General features: G+C 29.2%; 1 protein-coding gene across 1 annotated transcript in view; it reads right to left on the bottom strand.

The window, feature by feature from the left end:
* Positions 1–8,221: 8,221 nt before the first annotated feature.
* LOC124433175 (somatostatin receptor type 2) overlaps positions 8,222–15,532 on the bottom strand; it is a 54,372-nt gene continuing 47,061 nt past the window's right edge. Inside the window, exon 2 of the mRNA XM_046982898.1 lies at positions 8,222–10,543. Within this exon, the coding sequence (XP_046838854.1) occupies positions 8,916–10,184 (1,269 nt within the window). The 5' untranslated portion in view covers positions 10,185–10,543 and the 3' untranslated portion in view covers positions 8,222–8,915. The remainder of the gene's footprint in view (positions 10,544–15,532) is intronic.

Here is a 15,532-nt window from a genome sequence, read left to right as displayed (position 1 = left end):
AGATGTGTGTGTGTGTATAAATGTATGTATAGAAAATGGTTTAGTAAGTAAGATAATGGACATTAAAGTAGAAAGGTGCGAGCGCTTGAGATGTTTACGTTAAAGACAAGACGGCAAAGCATGATATTAAACGGTTTTAAGAAAAATATTCAAATTAAGATGAACGTGTGTTGGCATTTTTCCTTAAAAATAAGACGATCCGAGTAATTTCAAAATAATTCCATAACTCTTGACCCCTTCACTAATATTATTCAAGATAATTCTACTCGTCATTTTATTAATACCAATAAAAATATTCCAAATATAAACAATCATATCTATTTTGCAAATTCAATAGATTAATATCACTAGCGTTACTTTCGTTTTTACATATCTACCATTTTCTATTTTTCTACCAAATGTGTATATTTCTCGGAACTCTGTAATGCAAACAGATTCACAGATGAATTCACTTCACTGGGCTCAATGCCAAAATATTCCGGATCGTCATTTGGATAATCTTCGAATCCTTGATAAATGACTGAAACTTGTGATTGGCATCGATTTTCAAATCTCTCGATGTAACGATCCTTTTCCTGAGAGGACTTATGTATGTACATACATATAACAAACTACATCTACTTTTTTCGACGAACTATCTCTTGAAAAGTTTCGATAGCCAAATGCGTACCAGATACATTTTAGAAAATCAATAATTCTATTGATACGTTCGCAACAATTTACAAACGTGGTATTCGTTGCAATATAAGCACCCAAATATTATTTATTAATCATTTAAAAAATTTCTTCATTTAAATATCCTCGAAATATCAATAATCGTATAGATCACCGTTTCTTTTATTTTTCTTTTAATTATTAGTAGACACTTTAAAATGTATTTTATCGATTAGTAAATTTTTTTATATAAAATATGATAAAGATGATGTGAAAATAATTTTTAAATAAGCTTTTTCCTTATTCAAAAGATACGATAATATGAAAAAAATCGTGCTTTCTGTAAATTCTCTTTTTAGAAATTAAACTAAGTCCTAAGTTAACTAAAACAACCACCGAAGTAAGTACGATCTAAGTAACTACGGCTTATCTCTTCGCCTTCTTGAATTCAACTGCCCGAAAGTTGTTCATATAAACAAAAGTAATCCGATGTTTATTCTAACTAATTTTGTTTCTTTCCTGATACTATTTACAAATGCTGACTCATCCAATATCGTAGAAGGAAATAGCAATATTTACGTTAGTTAAGACATTATTCAATGATTCTGATTCATCTATAAATAGAACATTTGATTTTATATCTAACGTGAATATATTTGTAAGGAGATTTCTGAAATTCTTGAAACTATAAAAGTGTATTATCTTTGTAAACTTACAATCGATAGAAATTCATTAAAAATTATTCTGATTTATATAACCTATAATAAAAAAAATATTAACTAATTCTACCTTATATAATTAAATAAAATAAATTTACTAATATCATTAATGAAATTGTTTATTAATACGAGTTTGAATAAATTAAAAAAGAGATAAGGAAAAAAAGTAATTTATTATTTCGAACAGTCATAGATATAATTGATAGAAGATCATAGAAATTTGAATAAAAAAGTTTTGAGACATCGATTCGAATTTGTAGGAAACAAGCCTTGCACGTGATCGGAGAACGAAAAACGTTCTCTAAATCGAAGGGAAACTCTTCTTTCTTTCAAGGCTATGCCATAGATCAATCAATCTAACGGACCAAGCCTGTCGACCGAGCCTGTTCATACCGATAGTACTTTTTCTCTTGGTTGTCGCACTGTGTCCTAGATTTTTCTTCTTCGACTTAACTTTCCCCGAGTCACCATGTTCGATTTTGCACAAGAGCGGAGCTTTAATCAACCACGTTGACGGACGTTCGTTCTCGTCGACGGCGGAAGCCATAGCTTTTCTCAAAGAACCAACGAATATTTTCTTCAGAAACTATATTTAGTACCCGAGATTTGAACTTTAAATTTCGTGACATTTTACTTTAGAATTGTAACAAACGAAATCCAAGCTGTTCTCTTGACTTAAATTTATGACTTACTGCTCGCTTTGAAATTAAATAAATGTAAATTTTTTTCGAGGATAAATATATACATATATATATATATATATATAAATATTGTATTTAAAAAGAATTTTTTACTTCATTTAATACACAAAACAAATATTGATTTAGTAGTGAATTCATTTAAATATTTTTATAACATTAAAATCCCTATGATTGAATTGATTATATAAACAATAAATCATATTTACTTATTAATAAATAAATATTTAATAGTAAATATATAATAAGAAAAAAATCGAATGAAATATTGTAGAACATTATGTATAACTATTTCATTTATGTTTTCACATCATTGTCATATATCAGATCGATTATGTTATCGATATGCATTTGTTTTTTAGATCAAAACAGAATTTATATAAAGAGCATAGAGATGTAATACTCTTTGCTCCTTTTTATTATTTTCCTCACCACATTCCATATCACAATTTTATATCAGAGAAATCGAAATGAAGCGATTATAAGCCGTTGGAACGTTCGTGTTCCATTTGATGACGTTCTCAAGCCATATTCGATAAGCTTTTGGTATTCTCGCTTTGGAATCTAAACGAGAAATCTTAAGGGCGGCATAGTAAAGGACAGGGAGGAAATAGAGAAGTTAACGTAAAGATACGAAACGCAAGATGCGAGAAACGTTCGAGCTGATGTATCGCGAATCAGAAAGTTTTTGGGAAATTAGTTATAAACAACAGCATCAGATAATTTGCCATGTGTATTTAAAGAAAATTGAATAGAAATTATTTCAACAATTTCATTTTTTTTCTTTATCCATAAATATATCTACATACGTATGTACGTATAATTTTTTTTTCTTCCTTATATTCCGATCACTTTGTATTTTTTAATCATAAATTCAAGTCAAATTCTGTACAAGAACATGACAATTTATGTTATCCCTTTGTTTATTAAACACTTTCTTTTTAGATTGTGGCTTTAACTTTAGATTGCTTTCTATGAAGAAATTTATACGGGAAAAAAAATAAGAGAGAGAGAGAGAGAGAGAGAGAGAGAGAGAGAGAGCGAAAGGAAGAATGACACTCCCCCAACTTTATTTTATCCCTATAATAATCATCACTGCTTGCATGCTCTTCTTTCTTTTTTTGCTTCATCTACCATAGGATGCTTAATCGAATCTCTGTTGTTTCCTTTATAAGCTCGCAAACGTTTATCTTTCGTCTCTTTTGTTTTTCCTTTCTTCCTTTTTCACATTGTTTTTAAAAAGTTTGTTATGCATTAACCTGATAAAAAGTGTCATAAAAACTCTATCTGCCTTCTTTGTCTACTGTTTTTTTCTTCTCTAAATTTTTTCTTATAATTGTAATTTGCAATTGAGATTAACATGGAATATTGAATTGGTAAAAATGACCAATTAAAACCGTCTTTATAACACTATTAGAAACTCACATTTCTATAATTAAAATTCGATAGTATGTATTAATTCTTTAATGCATATTTTATTTTTTTTATATATTTTTAGAAAAACAATATGATACTGTATATTAAGTAAATATTACAGTCAAAATATTTCGAAAGCTTACATTGTTATAATTTTTTTTTCAAAATTTAATGAAAAAATAAATTGTTACATAACGTATTATATATATTCAGTATAAATATTTAAGAGATAATGAAAAACATTAAAGAATAATACATATATGCATACATATATATATACATATATATACATATGTATACATATATATACATATATATACATATATATACATAAATATACATATATATACATAAATATACATATGCACATATACTTATTTTCTATTTATAACTTAATTTGTATTAGAGACAACTAAAGAAAAATAAATATTACACAGCATTTTTATCAGGTTTAAAAAGAAAAATGTGCAGAATAAAATAAAATTTCCTTTGATGAATACTCAAGGAATTCTTTTCAAGCACCAATGGCGAGAACAAATCGATGGTTGAAACATTATCATTATTCCCCAAACGTTATCGCTTCTCTTCACATTGTCTTCAAATTTAAGATATATCGTATCGTAGATTTATTCTCGCATTCGTCGAAAGTTATTGGGATCTTTCTCAATCGTTTTTCTAAGACAGAGAAGGAGATAGAAAAAAAGAGAGAGAGAACGAGAGAGAGAGAGAGAGAGAGAGAGAGAGAGAGAGAGAGGGACGATGATGCTTTTTTCTCTTTTACATACTCACTTTCTCTCTCTCTCTCTCTCTCTCTCTCTCTCTCTCTTTCTCTTTCTCTTTCTCGTTCTTCAAAATTCGTGGTTCGTGAAAAATTTATGCGATGAACGAATGAAAATATCGTCGAAAGTGGATCTACATTTTCTTCTTTTCTCTTCTTTTTTTTTTCGAATGATATATATCTATCCTATCGGAAAGTACAATTTTGTCGAAAGAATGAAATTAAGTCCCAGTAAGATAATCGCCGATGGTTAACAATCTGTCGACGATGAAAAACTAAAGTGTCATTGAAAAAGAGCAAGAAAAAATGAAGTTATGAAAAGAAACGTTTAACATTATTATCGCGACATATCATCGTCATCTTATCATTAGTCCATATCTCTCCTTCTCTCTCTATCTATTTTCGTCTCTCTATCTATCTTCGTCTCTCTCTCCCTCTCTCTTTCTTGTTTACCCTCCTTTTGATTATCTGATACTTTAGCATTGGCGAGGTAAAGTAATATATTATGCTTCTAATTCTCTACAAACTCTACAAACATAGAGAAAGAAAATAGAAAAAATAAGAGAGAGAAAGAGAGAGAAAGAGAGAGAAAGAGAGAGAGAGAGAGAGAGAGAGAGAGAGAGGGAGAGAGAGAAAGAGAATCTTACGCATAATATAATCGTGTTTTATAGAAGTAAATGTTAATCTTTATCATTGCTCTTAAGGGAAATTGTTTCCCGTAAATTAATAAAATCCTGGCACACACATTCTTTTCCTTTTTTTCTCACCCTCATCTTACTTCCATACATGTGTATTTATCTTTCTTTTTCTTATTCTTTGTTACATACTAAAGTAAAAGAAGAATATTGCTCGAGTCATGACACCAAGAGATTCATGAAATTCGCCAGCAGCAAGTTTAAGAAAGTTGAGCTAATGTAGCAGTATCATGCCAGAAGCGACCATTCTCGAGAGAAACGCGAGGAGGTCGGTAAACACCGACTTACTTTCCATGCGATGATTTATACGACTCAGCTTTGAGAAAATTTACTGTAGCGTGAATCGTTCTACGAGATCTTGCCAACCATCACTAAATATTCTACGAAATATCACTCATTGTCTTGATAATTAACGTAAACGTTAATTTTTTATTTTCCGAGATAAAATTATTAAATATTTTTAATGAACTACGATTATTTCATTCGCGTAACGACATTACTATTTTTTAATGACCCTTTATCGAAATTGTTATCTCGATTATTTTAACACATTAATTCTTTATGAAACAATTTTTCTCTTTGTTTGAAAAATAAAATTGTATAATTTAAAATTTATACTTAGCAAATATAAACTAATATGTAATTTTATGGTATAGAAATGAAATAAGACAAATATATGGATATGTGATATCAACTTTCGACTATGGAATAGATTAATCGAAATGAATGATTATTATTATAGTCTCACAGTGGATTTACTTTGGATCGATGACTTCTTATCCACCATCATCGAAAATGATATCATAGGTAATTTAACTTGCATCATCTGGTGACGATGCTTGGCCTCAGGCAGATTATTATGACACGTACCTATTACCTTATATACCGTGGCCGCGTTGTAAAATATTTACGAAATTACGTGGTGCGATCTCGTTTAATCCTGTTTAACGATCGTTAATTTCGCGTCTTTACTGACGTTTATGGTAAATTATTTATCAAATCGGTCTTTATCGCACCATTCGCAGACTGAATAAATTGCATCTGATGAACTCACAAATTCGCATCATTTTTTTCTGCCAGTATCTCTCTTTAGTTATTATAAAAAAATAATAACAAATTTTTGCTTGACCGTGAAAAATATAGTCTGTTTAAAAATGAAAATAGTACAAAAACGATGAAAATAATTATCTAGATAATTAGACTTTCTTAATGCACGAACGAATAAAATCTAATCCTCCAATGAGATTGTTAGGTATCATAAAGAAAAAGAAAAATTTTTGTTTCATCTTAAAAACTGCTATCCGTTTATAAATAAAAAAAAAAGAAATAAGAATTATTAAAACAATCGTAGAAAAAATTATTAATTTCATGCATGAATGAATGTGATCTAATTCATCGTTTGGTCCAAGGAAATTATTGAACGCGTTTAAAAAAAGGTTGGTCACAATCCAAACGTAACTCGAATGTGAATAAATTGCATCAGATGAATTCACAAATTTGAATCGTTTTACGGTCATAGTCTCCCAAAGAAAAATAATAATAATAGATTTTTGTTTAATCATGAAAAGTAATATCTGTATAAAAATAAAAAAAAAATAAATAAAACGAAAAACTATTAAAATTAATCATAAAGAAAATTAAACCTTTTTTTAATGCACGAATAAATAAAATCTAATTCATTGAGTGTGTTAGATACGTATAAAGAAGAAATAATAATACGTGACGTCTACGATGCAAATAAGAAAAAAATCAGACATAATAGCTGTATGTAAGTGTGTAAGTAATCCGAAATGAACTTCCTATCGATAAGAAGATAGTAATGCTAGAAGATTGCTAAGAGACCAGAAACGTAGACTCTCGATGCTACCTATGAGTTTCATCATCCGATATCTCTATCTCTCTCTTCTTGAGTGTACGACGTCAGTAAGAGAGGAAGAGTATTTCAAGTTATCGAATTACTCCGTTAAGTTTGAAGCGATAAGTTATCGGCTCATTCACCGTAAAATTATGTTCGCGAAATTATACGATAAAATTATTTGACAAAAATTTTCAAAGATTAAATATAAATGAAATTTGAAATTACGCTTTTAGAAATGAAACGAATGGCTGTATGGCTCGTTAATTATTTCTTGGAAAAATGAACGATAATTTACAATAAAAAATAGATGATAATTTATTTTATCTGTTAGACAAGTAATAAAAAAAAATATATATATATTCATTTAAAATATTATATTTTATATTTTCACATTTATGAATCCGAATATAATTTTATATATTTTCTTCAATCTTTCTTAATTGCATTATTTTTAAATATATAATAGCCGTGTCTCTATTTCGTGTCTCTATTTCGGATGTTTCTGAATAGTCGTTAATATGAACGAATCGTAACTTTCGACGACATACAAATTAAACGACGGTACGTAAAGTCATACTGTATGAAGAGAGGATAACTTCTTTGACCATAGATAGATTGGATCGAACTGGAGAAGAGCTTTATAGATCAAAAGTTAACTTGATTAGAGAATAAATATAGAGAGCTTTTGACGTGTATAAATATTTCACGAGGTAATCATAGATATTGGGAAAAATAATGTTGTTTACTGCTTCTCCATCGAAAAATAATATCGACAGATACTCGTCATGAGGAATGTCCTTTCTTCTTTTAACAAAATGACAAATTTTACGGACTGCGAAACATCGACGTTTATTTTTGGCACGATGGAATATAGCCAAGCACATTATAAATTCAAATTTGGAATACGAATAATATCAGACTGTGCTTTATACTCATGTAATTCCATGTGAAAGACAACGAGAAGATATGGGCACATTTGTAAATGCGAATAAGACGTTATCTTTACGAGCACAAGTAAGTGATTTTCAAATTATTTACACACACACACGTACACACACACACACACGTACACACACACACACACACACACACACACACACACGTACGTTACGATGATCGAAATTCATCATCGAAATTTGAATTCTTTTTTATGACACTTAAAATCTAAAATCGACAATGAAAATATTATCGTTGGAAATTCTTGGATATTTTAATTTGCCAAGAATTAATTAAGAAATGCTATAATCACCATTAAATTTGAAGAAATCGTTCACAAATCTGCATAATTTGTAATAACAATAATATATAAATACATACATACATACATACATACATATATATATATATATATATATATATATATATATATATATATAGACTTATAAATATACATATATATAAATACATATAATAATATATAAATATACATATATAAATACATATAATAATATATAATACATATATAAATACATACATACATATATATATATATTTCTTATGAGAGAATAAGAATAGTCACTATAGCAAACTAGGGAACTCGATCTAGCACCATTAAATCCGCACTCGAGTACGACACATCGTTTTTGTTCTCATGTTCTTCTGCAGAAAGTTTCTCTTGAAGATCATCCACGTTATAAGAGACCAAGTTGAGTGGTACCCGATTTTATTGAACGGGAGAACGAAAAGAGAAGAGAATCTTGTTCTTAGAAAAGAGTCGGGATCTTCGGCCATTAAGTCATTGTTTTCCAATGTTTCACTATCGTCAAGGGGGACGACTACAACTCCTGCAGTGCGATTGTTCCGGTCCTGTAATGTCATTTCTACGTCAGCAAAAGTCTCCATCTTTCTTCCTCTCTTCGACATTCCCTTTAGAAACTTCATTATTTGGTACAAACGACCGTATTCGGAGGAATTGAAAGTTATTGAGGTCGAAGTATCGGTCACTAATCTCTAAGGATAATAACTTTCATGGAATTTTGGATTCAATCCAAAAACTCTCTTTTGTTAGAGAATCAATAATTTTATCATCAAAGACACAAATACTCGATTTTTCATGATTTCCTTTAGATTATATTTAATATCATTGAATAAGATAATTTAAACTTGCGTGAGCAGAGTAAGCTGTGCTCCATTCTTTAAGCCTTCCTTGTCTTTATTAGAATGATCTCGATTATTTTCACTGGTCACCGTGATATTCGATCGTGATGTCATCGTCACGGTTGTAGTCGAAGTTTTACTGACCAACAAACCTCTCTCAGCGTCCTCATCTTCCAACTCAAGTTTCGATTGTCCCGAAATTACATGACGATTCGATTGGATCTTCTCAGCGTTTGTTTTGTTCTTTCGTGGAAATACACTGTTTTCAATGTGCAGTGTCGCATTCACGTCCTTACCTGCTGCGCAAGTGCAAGCCTTCAAAAAGCTTTTCTTAAAATTATCACTAAGAAAAGCGTAGAGTATCGGATTCATAGCACTGTTGCTGTAGCTAAGAAATCCAGCCAACAAAAAGCTAGCGATACTGATGCTTGACTGACATTGTTTCGGAGGTGTATAAATCAAAGCTACTTGCATTAGCCAATAAGGTAGCCAACAAAAAACATAAACAGTGATGACAGTTAACACTAGTTTGGTTACTTTACGATGAGAACGTTTTTTCTCCTTTGATTTATTTTTTGGTCCTACCGTTTGAAGTTTTCTAATTACCAAGAAATAAAAGATCAATATAAGGATCAACGGAACGGCAAAACCCAGAATGAAAGTATAAAGAGTGAAAGCTGTTTGACCACCGCGATCGTCCGGCCAATAAATGTTGCAACTGTTACCCTTAGGTGACTCCATTACGTTTGCGTAAAGAAATACTGGTATCATAAAGATTGCACTTTTAGCCCAAGCGGTACAAGAGACTACCCTGGATATACAGGGTGTTCGCATTTTCGGAGAAGATATAGGATGACAAACGGCTATGTAACGATCGGCACTCATAATGAAGAGGAAGATACTACTAGTGAATTGATTTATACTCGTTGTCGTCATATAGATCTTACACATTACTTTCCCAAAGATCCAGCTTCTCGTACTCATTGTTGTTACGAGAAAAGGTATACCTATCAAGAAACATTCATCAGCTATAGCAAGGTTAACGATATACATGTTCGTTACTGTCTGCATCTTTGAAAAACGTAGGACAACGTATATCACCAAAGTATTTCCAAGTAAACCAACAATGCAAACGATCGAGTAAAGAATCTGTGTAACCAGAGAAACGATCGGCAGATCAGCCTGACAATTTTGTATCGTCGGCTCATTGGTACTGTTTGTTTGTGTGTAATCAATGATGCTACTAGTCGTATTCAAAGTGTCGTTCATCGTGAAAATTTTCTCAGACCTTTTTCAAGGTCTATGAATCGTAAGAATATTTTCAAAAATGCAGAATACGTGTAGTCGATTGTTGAGAAGTCGACGACGAGAAGGATAACGATTTAAACGTCGATTCTTCGTCTCTTCGAAACATACAAGTAGAAACTCGATGATATCTGCGACGAAAATGACGACAAAATAAACGGCGAACTTGACATTTTCTCCTTCTTCGTCTGTCTCTGCTCCTTATGATGATGTTTCATCGTACGGTACATCGAAGGGGACTTATCGTACTTATCTTGGCCTTTCAGCAACAATTCTCTTCTTCTTTCTCCGAGAATATCAGTGTACTGCTTTGAGGAGAATATCTGGAACAAAAGGAAAACTTTCGTTTTACGCAATAGAAATAACTGATATTGAACTCGTACTGGATATTACTTTCTAAAGAATATCTTTCTGTACTATCTTTGAGTTTGCACAGATATTCTCTAAGTGTACATATATATATATATATATATATATATATATATATATATATATGTACACTTATATATGTGATATATATATATATATATATATATATATATATATAGATATATATATTGTACATATATGTGTATATATATGTATATATATATAGATATATATATTGTACATATATGTGTATATATATGTATATATGTATAGATATATATATATAGATATATATATTGTACATATATGTGTATATATATGTATATATATACATATATACACATACATATATATACATATATGTGTATAGAATTCTATGTGTAAGTATCTATTTATATCTGTGCATGTATAAGTTTCTTTCGAGCATACAACGTCCTTTCCAACATTCGGCTACAACTAGATTTTCTTAACCCATTGTGTGTGTTCCCATTTGCCCTTCACGCTAGCCTAGTTTCGATTTCAAAGACGATAGAAGGTTTCCAGTTTATTGAGGGCTGCGTTTTATATATCTATTATATTCATAAATTCATACTAACCAACATTTATAGCAACTGACCAACATTAAATCTCTACGAATAGTGATATAGTTTTAATATCGGGTAAATTATTTTTTGATAACATTCGGATTAATCGAATAAAAATAATAATAATAATTGATATAGTAGAGAGAAATGTAAAGAATACGAATATATATTGAATATATCGGTAAACAATGAAAATCTTTCTGATTTGAAAATAATCAATTCGTATTGATTTCAACATGAAGAAAACGAATATGAATTTTAACATTCATTATTGATACAATTGAATATAGGAATACTGATTTATATATGTCTATATTTATTGTTTCTATATTAGTTTTTATGAAGTAATTATAGTATTTATTTTACTATTGTTTTCCCTACAATTCTATTATTTACATTTATGTTCGCAAGTAGTATATCTAGAAAATGAACATTATAATTGTAGTCATATTTAATGTATAATTATAGTCGTTTTTTTCATCCTTAAATGGTTGAGAATTTGACTAATTTTATTTAAGAATTTAAAAGTATATTTTTATTGTACAGTGATACTATCGAATGAATATAATTTTTTTTCTGATTATTTTACATAAATAGATAAATTTCGAGAGTATAATAACTGCTGCAGGAAAACGCAAATTTTCTTCCGAAAATGAAAATAGACGGACGTGCAGAATAACGCGGTAAACGGGTGCGATATAGAGCTACGATTTTTCAGCGAGTAAGTATATTTGTAGCAGTCTGAACGTAAAACTTTATGGTCTCTGCGGTATGAGTGCCGACATGTGTACGTGTATCCATGTATGTGTGCTCGCATGATAGCATTTCGTGTTTACGATACCCTTGAGAACTAGAAGGAAAGTGCATTGTGCTGAACAAGGGATGACGTGTGCAACACTTTCGGTTTTAAAGATGTAAACGTTTCTTGCTTATTATGTTACGGTATTAACTGTTTGCCAATATTACGATGTTAACTCTAAAACATTTATATCTTTTTCTTCCTTTTTTTTCCCATTTTATAATTCAATGTAAGTACGATTTACAATATTTATAAACCAAATGAAATTAATGCTCTACAGAATATTTTACGTGTAATGATTTCTATAATTAAATATATAATTCACACACACACACACACACACACACACACACACATATATATACGTATAAATATTTGTTTTATAATACATAATTCTATTTATAAATATATCTATGAAAAACTCATAAATAAAATCATATTCTGAGAACGTTCGATACTGCACATAATAGAAAAGTTGATTATACAAAGGAAAAGTTTCCTTCATAGAAAAGGTTGATAACGACAGATATTGTCATTGAATCTCGCAATAAGTCGTTCTTCCAACATTAATCACTCGAAGAGGAAGATTTTTATGAAGAAAATACGTTGGAAGAAAATTACCAAGCTTCTACTCTTTTTTCTCATTCGCATTTATAAATAAAAATAGAAGAAAAAGAAGAGATCAAAAACATAGTGAGCTTTTTAGCGCTTCGTATGCACGATGATGTAAAAGAGATTTCTCATTCTTTTTTTATTCCTTCTTAAGAGATATTCTCATTAAATGAGAGAGAGAGAGAGAGAGAGAGAGAGAGAGAGAGAGAGAGAGAGAGAGAGAGAGAATGAGAAGAAGAGTAAAAAAAAATAAAAGAAAACACGACTTCAAAACGATGTAAAGGAGATTTCATTTTACTGACTATTTCTCGTAACTGTATAATGTCAAAGACGAAGTCGAAACAGCTGTTGAAAAAAGGTACGAAAAATTTCTTCAAAAAGAAAGTTAAAATATAAAAACCACGAGGCAAACCAATTTTATATGAAATTTTTTTCTTAATTCACCATTCAAACTGGAATTTTATTCAGTTTATTTCTTTGCAAAACGAATAGGTTGTTGATTATACTTTTCGACTTTTTCATTTGCTCATACTTCAAGATACCAGACAGAGATTTGAATACTTAAATACACGCAATAAATGCATTTGAATAAATACATAAGGAATCGAGGGATTAAACGTTAAAAAAGAAATAAAGTGCAAATTAGAGGTCAATTTAGAAGATCAGATATAACCGATAATACTTAACCTTTTCTCTATTTTTCGAGATCGATGAGGTAGTCACGCCATTCTTTATAAACTCTACACTTTATTATAAAATAAACTGAATACCATTTAAACCATTTAAAAACACATTTTTGTGAAATTCGCGTGGTATGTTGAAAGAGTTTTTCTTGACTTAATTTATATATAAATTCCATTTTATAATGTTTATCGAGTGACGTTATCGTTATGCATGAAAGTCATGTTTAAGAATGATATTAACACATCTAAATTTAAGATCGATTAACTAAATTCTGACAAGTAGAATATCTTTCACGGAAAACAAATACACATACATGTTTCTTAACTCTATTACAACCAAACACCTTAACGGTCTTTCAGACATTTACTCATCCGTATTATCGTTCGTGCTATAAATGGATATATAAAAGCACGTGCATATTTAAGTATGTTTAATATTTAATGGCCGCTAATCGATTTGCGTCCTCGCTTATGTATAAGAAATGATAAAATCATCGAAAAGTGGATAAAACTACCTAAACCTTTCCTTGGATGTATTTCAATATACATGAATTTTTAGAAAAAGAAATTTCTTTTAATATCTTATCGATTTTATTTTATTCATTAAATAGAATAAAATATAAATGAATAAACCCTAAAACTTTCAAATTAACGACCAAAAAAATATTTTTAAATGACATTTTTTTTTTTACATATTATTATCTAATTAATGAAATTCTAAATTATGCACATTGTATAATTAAAACTTATTATATCTTATTATGTCAAATAATGTTAAAATAATTCAGAAAAATTAAAAAAAATTATAAAATTATATGAATAAGTTGGCATTATTTATATTTAATTAACATATTTATTTTTCATTCAGTAGAATTGTTATTAAAAACTGTCTTATCGGAGTAACCATGAACAACTTATAAAAAAAAAAAAAGAAAAAATTAAATCATCAAACGATTAATATTTTGTAGTTTATAAATCAAATATATTAGTTAAAAGTGAATAAAATATAAATACAACTAGATATAATAGTGGTTAACACGTTAAAGTGGATATTTGTATGTGCATAGAAAAATTTCACATTATCTTCTCGTTGCACGAGTCTCATATAAATGTCTCACATATATATTTAAGTACACGTACATATGTACACGCATAAACGTAAGATGAAAACGTAGCAAAGGTCAAAGGTCTCTCGTGGAGGTTCCACAATCGTTTCACTCGAAGGACCTATTCCAACTTTTATTACAACCAATTGGAAGGTTATATTTTTCACAATATTCGAAATAAAATATCGAAGGTACTATAGTAACGGAAAAGATAACGAAATATTGTGCACTTCAAAAACTTTTCGATTTCTACCTGATGGTTTGATGAAGTTTGTCACGTGACCTCACTCCGTAGATAGTCATAAAAATTTTTATTGAAACATTTTTGAAAATTCGTTACCTCGAGGCACTTTTATATATGTAAAAAAGGTGAATGAAACATCTGCTTACTGAGAAAATTTGGATATTTATAATATCTGAAAAATCGTGAAAAATATAAAAGTTGGAAATTTTATGATAATAGAAAATTATGATAAAAGCAACATTAAAATGAATGGTAATACATAATAAATTTTTTATTATTATAAAATAATTTTATCTGTTCTTTTTTATTTTGATATCGCATTCATTAGATACGCAGAAATTTATATCTTCTCGAGATACGTTCTTTGATTTATTCATCGATTTTTTTTCAGTTCACGATGTTATTTAATAAATTTTGAGACCATCGAATGCTACTTTAATTCGTTAATAATGGTTATCTATAACGAATGAAAAAGTAAGATCAAAGAAAATCTAGAAATAATGAAAGAAAATTATTAAAGAAATATTAATTCATTCGTAATGATCGTAGAAATTTTTAATTTATACGAGTTAATAAGAAATGTCGTTCTTTTAGTTAAAGAACAAAAGAGTTTGAAAAAATATGAAACACTATACTACTAAAAGTAATATGTATTTAACGTCAAAGAAATTCGTCAGTAAAAAGTTTCCTCTTGCTTGCTCGTAGAACGTTCACTGTAAAGAAACACGAAGAATAGTGTGAAAATTAACTGGCGACGATATTGAAAAAATCGTTGAACTAAAAGAGAAAAAGGAAAAAAAACAAAACATATTAGATAAAATTATTAAAAATATTTACCTTTTAAACCTTAATATAACTTAAATAACGCGATCATATAATTATATATTTTGTCTTATTTATAATATCTGAAAATTC

Source organism: Vespa crabro, chromosome 2 (genome assembly GCF_910589235.1).
Source record: "Vespa crabro chromosome 2, iyVesCrab1.2, whole genome shotgun sequence".
In the NCBI taxonomy this organism is placed as follows: Eukaryota; Metazoa; Arthropoda; class Insecta; order Hymenoptera; family Vespidae; genus Vespa; species Vespa crabro.
The sequence above is the reverse complement of the archived record's forward strand: the minus strand, read 5'-3'. Positions and strand labels throughout refer to the sequence as shown.